The sequence below is a fragment of the Apium graveolens genome, chromosome 1 (assembly GCF_009905375.1).
Source record: "Apium graveolens cultivar Ventura chromosome 1, ASM990537v1, whole genome shotgun sequence".
Lineage (NCBI taxonomy): Eukaryota > Viridiplantae > Streptophyta > Magnoliopsida > Apiales > Apiaceae > Apium > Apium graveolens.
Genome location: NC_133647.1, coordinates 100,985,657 through 100,992,018, shown reverse-complemented (window position 1 = coordinate 100,992,018; position 6,362 = coordinate 100,985,657). Strand labels below are relative to the sequence as shown.

At 33.3% G+C, this 6,362-nt stretch overlaps 1 protein-coding gene across 1 annotated transcript; it reads left to right on the top strand.

Moving 5' to 3' along the window:
- Positions 1-3,218: 3,218 nt before the first annotated feature.
- On the top strand, positions 3,219-6,121 carry LOC141693004 (uncharacterized). The gene is made up of 5 exons (XM_074498016.1): positions 3,219-3,533; positions 3,625-3,903; positions 4,146-4,532; positions 5,345-5,433; positions 5,686-6,121. Exons 1-5 carry the CDS (start codon positions 3,219-3,221, stop codon positions 6,119-6,121), a joined length of 1,506 nt encoding a protein of 501 aa, XP_074354117.1.
- Positions 6,122-6,362: the final 241 nt, after the last annotated feature.

Below are 6,362 nucleotides of genomic sequence, written 5' to 3'. Positions count from 1 at the left end.
ATATATGTAAGTATTTTAATATTTTTATTTGATAATTTCCTTCTGGTAGTTAATTTCTATGTAGAAGAATTTTACAAGCTACCTAGGCGTGCTACGTTATATAATGTTTTATGCATTAAACCAGAAAACAATGCAATGCATACTATAGTACTTGAACACATTTTTGGGATATTATGTGTTTTCTTATTTCGTTAATTACTTTATAATTAAGTAGTTGACTAATTGCCATGGGTTTTTGATAATGCCGTTCACGAGTTGGATTTTGCCTTTAAATTTACAGAAGATTGGCATATGCATCTAGGCCTATTTTACGTGAGAAAATTAATTGTAATAAAAGTCAGTTATCGGTTCGTGCATACACAATAATTTTTTGAGTAGTACTTTTAAAGCAACAATTTAATTTTTAAAGCAGAAATTTGTTTATAAAGCAAAAGTGCCTTAATATTATTTTTTATTTGTTTATGATTGTGTTAACATGGGAGCAGATTCGTCTTTTTAATATATTTTGCTCCCGAAATAGAATTTTTCATATATTTAGAAAATTGTACCCATTATTAAAGGGCATCATTGCCGAACCTAGAATATGCATGCTATTGTAGTTTTCAACCATTTCATCCGCATATTTATTTTTTAATGAATACAAACCATTAAACAGGTGAAATAGATGTATTTATCTTCAAAACGATAAATATAATAACACGAATTGAGGAGAATCCGGATAAGCGAGAACCTAACAAAAATAGTAAGGTAGACAAAATATACTCAAGTAGTCTTAATGAGTGCAAATGATAACTTTTGAAAAGATAAGCACCACAGCTAACAAAGATACTACTAATTGAAAACCAAAACCAGGTTGAGAAAAGAATTAGAAGAACCTAGACAAAGATGGTCCCGTTTCCGTACATGTAAGACTTGTGGTTTCTCTGGGAACTGAAAGTATTATGATACTTTTTGAGGGTTTTCGCTGCTTAGTTAAATAATTTAAATTGATAACATTTCCCAAATCATGTATCGTGAATTATTGTCTCCGTCTCGTTAAATTTTTTAATAAAAATTTATACATAAATATTAAGAAAAAAACAATTTAATGATTTAATTAAGAGATACGGGTAAAGTGATGGAATTAATTAGTATTTTATATATATAAAATGAGTATAATGGGTGAAAAGAGTGAGTGTAATTAATTTTTATATACTAAAATTTTTACTATTTTTAAAAAAATTTGAAATATAAAAAATTAAGAGGAACATTCATATAAGTAAATTGTAAAAAAATGGATGGGATGAAGGTAATAATTTATTTGGGACATTTTTTGCGTGCAAATTTAATTACAAAAAATTCAATCTAAGATATAAAACAATATGTATCGGTTTCTTATTAACCTATATGTCGAAACAATAAAAACTTTTAATTATATCACATTAATTTTGATTTTATTACAAAAATTCAATCTCATACACATATATATATATATATATATTGTAGGGTTCTAGTGAGATCCTTTGTATCAAGAGAACTAGAGACCTTAATACTAACCATTGAGTTAATTAAAATACTCCTAGTGTATAATACATAATGACAATTTGGTAGTATGGCATCAATCAATATTTAATATATAAAATGAGTATAGTGGGTGAAAATAGTGGGTGTAGTTACATTTTATATACTAAAAATCTTACTATCACTACTAGAAATAGTACCTAGACATCACTGTTTTAACATCGATTAGAAATGTCACTGATGTTAAAAGTAATTTTAACATCGAACATTTCAAAACCAATGTTAAAGAGGTTTTAAGATATCACTTGGTTAAATAGCCGATGTCTATTATTGTTTAAAAAAAAGAAGAGAAAAACCACGCTTCTTACTTTACCCCGTTAATACACCAAAAAAATTTCCCCCTTCAGCGAAATTTTATTTCTTAGTTTTCCCCCCCTTTTATCAAAAACTTTTCCCCCCGTTTCTTACTCTTTCTCACAATCTCTCTTTACTCTTCTCTCTCACTCTTAATGTCTCTCTTCTCTCTCACTCTCTCATCGTTCTCTCTCTTCTCTCATAGTCTCACTTCTCTCATCTCTCACTGTCTCTCTTCTCACTCACTCTCTCTAAACCTAATTATACCCATCTCAAACCTCTAAAACCCCTATTTGTACAAACCCTTAACTAAACTCGATTAATTCATAAATCGATCTCGATTGGTGCTAAATAACCTTGAAAGAAGTTGGGTCTACTCGAATAGTGTGAGAAAAGTATGTTATTTCGAATTTATTTTCAATTTTTTTTAATAGAGTTTTGTTCACAGGTCTCTGGAGTTTTGTTAATCTTGAAAGAAGTTGGGTTTGCTCGATTAGGTAAGATTTCACTCTAATTTTACATGCATGTGTATGGTTTGTTACTTTAATAGATGCATATGTATTTGTATGCTCTGTTTATTGTTAAAAAACAAATCGTATATATTGCTTTTGCTTCTCTGCTTGTTCCTCCGCGTTTTTGGTTAAATTTTAGCAACTGTTTTTGTTTTTGAAGTATAATTTTAGCAACTGTTTAATCGTGTAAACATGTGTATATATTGCTTTGTATGTGATTGTGTATATTAGGCCTGCTCCTCTGCGTTTAAATTTAGTTGTGTTGTGTGCTTGTTTAATTATGTGTATTAGAAGCATTCGTATTACAAGCATTCCGTGATGTGTACATTATTTGTGTTATATAATAGTTGTAATGATATGTTAAATATAATCCTATACGAATAAACAACTTTGTGTTACTTCTTAATGTTTGAAATGACAAACAAGTAGGTTGTTATTTGTCTTACAAATATATGGACAAGTCGTGGATTTTCAAAGATAGAGATTTTTTAGAATATGAGATAGGGGTTGAAAGTTTCTTAATATTTGCAGAAGAAAACTCAAAGAATCCTAAGAACATCCCTGTCCTTATGGACCTTGCGTTAATTTTAGAAAATATAACGTAAAAATAATACAAGGTCATTTATATGAAAAAAGTTTTAGTTTAGAGTATACTGATTGGATTTGGCATGGAGAAAGTAGTTCTAAGAGTGTTAGGTCATTTGCCGGTAGTACATTTCTACCTAAGGAGTAAATTGCTCCATCCGAAACTGTTAACGTTTGTGAAGCTGCTTATAATTCGGATGATCATGATTCGTATGACTTGAATAGGTTTGTGGCTGATGCAGCCCAACCTTTGTATAAGGTTAGTGAATGTACGAAGTTAGAGTCAATGTTAAAGCTAAAAATTGGAAAACTAGGTTTGGTATTAGCGATAGCGCCTTCACCGATCGTCTCACTTCTGTTGGTTCTTTTTTTCCTCAAGATCATGTGTTTCCGGTTAATGCGTATGAGGCGAAGAAAACCTTATCTGACTTGGGCCTCGAGTACATTAAATTTCATGCATGTCCAAACAATTGTATACTCTACAGGGGTATAAACCTTAATGCATCCGAGTGTCTTAAATGTCGTTTATCTCGCTGGAAGGTTGGGAAAGATGGTAAACTTAGGATAAATAGTCCAACCAAGGTTATGTGGTATTTTCCGATCATTCCTAGGTTAAAAAGAATGTTCAAAATCTCCTGATACCGCTGAACAGTTGCTTTGACATTCAAAACAGCGATCAAATGATGGCCAGATGCGGCATCCGATCGACTCTCCTTCATGGAGGAATATTGATTATCGCTGGCCTTCGTTTGTTAGTGATCCAAGAAACCTTCGATTAGATTTAGGGGAAGATGGTCTAAACCCGTTTAATAATGGCCCAAGTAATATATACAGCTACTGGCCGCTAGTATTGGTAGCTTACAATCTTCCTCCATGGTTATACATGAAGAGGAAGTTTATAATGTTATCAATATTAATTCCTGGTCCACACGAGCCGGGAAATGATATTGACGTATACTTAGAGCCGTGATTGATGATTTGAAGAAGTTTTGGGTAGAAGGTGAACCAAATATCTATGAAGCTTATAGTAAATCCTATTTACTTTAAAAGTGGTTTTAATGTGGACCATAAATGACTTTCCTGAATATGTAAATCTGTCTGGTTGTGTTAATAAGGGTTACAAGAGTTGTCCCATATGTGGTGACGACACCGTTGCCAAATATTTAAGTCATAGTAAAAAAATATGTTATCAAGGGGCATCGTCGTTATTTGGCTGACCATCACCCCTATAGGAGACATAAGTTAGATTTTAATGGAGAACAAGAGCTTCGGCGACCACGTCCACCCCTTTCTGGTGAAGAAGTGTTAGCACAACAGGAACGGATTAAATTTTCTTTTGGCAAGGAAGTCAAGAAGTTCAAAAAGGTTAATTATCCGTGGAAGAAAAATTCTATATTTTTAGAGTTAGAATATTGGAAGTTTCACCAAGTTCGTCACTGTCTCGGTGTTATGCACATCGAGAAGAATGTGTGTGATAATATGATGGGGACACTATTAAATATGCGGCACAAGTCAAAAGATAGCGAGGCATCTCGTCTTGATAAGCTTGACACGGGTGTTAGGGCTGATTTAGCTCCACAAGTAGGAGAAAAGAAAACCTGCTCTCCTCCTTCCGCTTTGACTTTGTCAAAAAAGAACAATGTTGTCGTCATTCATGAATATGAAACTCCCCTATGGACATGCATCGAACATAAAAAAACTGCGTGTACATGGCTGATTTAAAGATTTATGGGTTGAAGTCCCATGACTACCACATCCTCCTCCAGCAGTTGCTCCCGGTTCCAATTCGATCCGTTCTTCTGAAACATGTTAGGGTCATTAGTAATACGATTGTGTTTTTTTTTCAACTCCTTGTGTAGAAAAGTAGTCGATGTTTCGAAACTAGATAAGCTGCAGTCAGATGTGATATTGACTTTGTGTGAGCTTGAATAAAAATTTCATGCCTCATTTTTTGATGTTATGATACATCATATAGTCCACTTGGTTTGGGAATTGCGATTGTGTGGACCAGTTTGGTATAGGTGGATGTATGCGTTTTAACGGTTTAATAAAGTGCTGAAGACTTATGTTAGAAACTGTTATCATCCGGAAGGTTGTATCGCCGAAAGTTATCTTGGTGAGGAATCGATAGTATTCTGCACCGAGTTTATTAAAGAGAGTTGCAAAACAGCTAGTGTTCCCAAAGACCAAGTCTGGCTTTTTGGTCCCTTATCCGTTTTGAAAATGAAGAAATTCAATGAGAAAGAGAGGGATGAAGCACATTTAACTGTCATGTTTAACAATTCTGAAGTATTTCCATATATAATGTAAGTCCAGTTTTCCTTCTTGTAAAATCCTATCTTTTCGGTAAGTATTCTTGTGACTGAATATAATAGATGTTTTTTCTTATATAGCACAAGGAGTATCTTGAAGAAATTCATCGAGGAAAGAAAAAGAGTGTTCATTGGCTCATGGGAGAACATAATCAGCTTTTTAATGATTGGTTTGAAAGAAAAGTTGGTTTCTCTTATTCTGGCTTATATTGTGAACTTTATTTTATTATGAGATTTATTTCCTTATCGCGCCGTTATTTCAGATATGACAAGATGGTTGGCTGTCAAACCATCCTATTCTGTTTTGACTTACTAAGGATATCTAGTTGAGGGAGTTCGATACTTCACAAACGATTGTGATAAATCAAGGGTTATTCAGAACATCAGTGTTTTTTAGTTGCTAAGACGGTTTAAGTTTGTAGTGCTAGGGATTTAAATCCGATCGAGAGTGAAATGACATTCTATGGCATCATTCTAGAAATATGGGAGTTGGGCTACCATGCTTTCAAAGCCCCTGTATTCTTGTGTAAATGGGCATCGAATGATAGAGGTATCAAAGTGGATGATCTTGGCTTCACGCTTGTGGACTTTAGTCGACAAGGCCACAAGAAAGATAAATATGTTTCCTTTGATCAAGTGAAGCAAGTGTTTTATGTTGAAGATCCGATTGATGCTATCTGGTCCATTGTATTAACCTCTACGACTCGAGACTATCACGATATCTACAATGAAGATGATCTAAGAGACACGACCATGAAACATCAACCATTCTGCTCTAATATCCCGGCATGTGCTGTTGTTAATGATATGGAGCATATGGTTAGAGAAAATGTTGAGGGAATTTGGGTTAAAAACTGATATATATATATATATAATATTGTAGAACTATGTACTATGTTGTCTGTATTGTCTTTCTTGTCTAGAGTTAACACTCTCTCCATGGAATGTTTTACTTGTGAATATTTCATTTAATGTTACCATTTTATATGAATGCACTTCTACTTTGCACGTTTCATCTGCATGACTCTTACTGACTATCACATATATTTGTAGTAATATTTTATTGCACTTTATAGATTAAAGGATTGAAATGGCAGCT

Excerpts from the sequence above, each read along its gene's own strand:
- LOC141693004 (XM_074498016.1), top strand. The coding sequence starts at position 3,219 with ATGTACGAAGTTAGAGTCAATGTTAAAGCTAAAAATTGGAAAACTAGG. Across the intron at positions 4,533-5,344 it reads GGGCTGATTTAGCTCCACAA|CACAAGGAGTATCTTGAAGA; the intron begins GTAGGAGAAAAG and ends TTTCTTATATAG. Across the intron at positions 5,434-5,685 it reads AATCAGCTTTTTAATGATTG|TGCTAGGGATTTAAATCCGA; the intron begins GTTTGAAAGAAA and ends TTAAGTTTGTAG.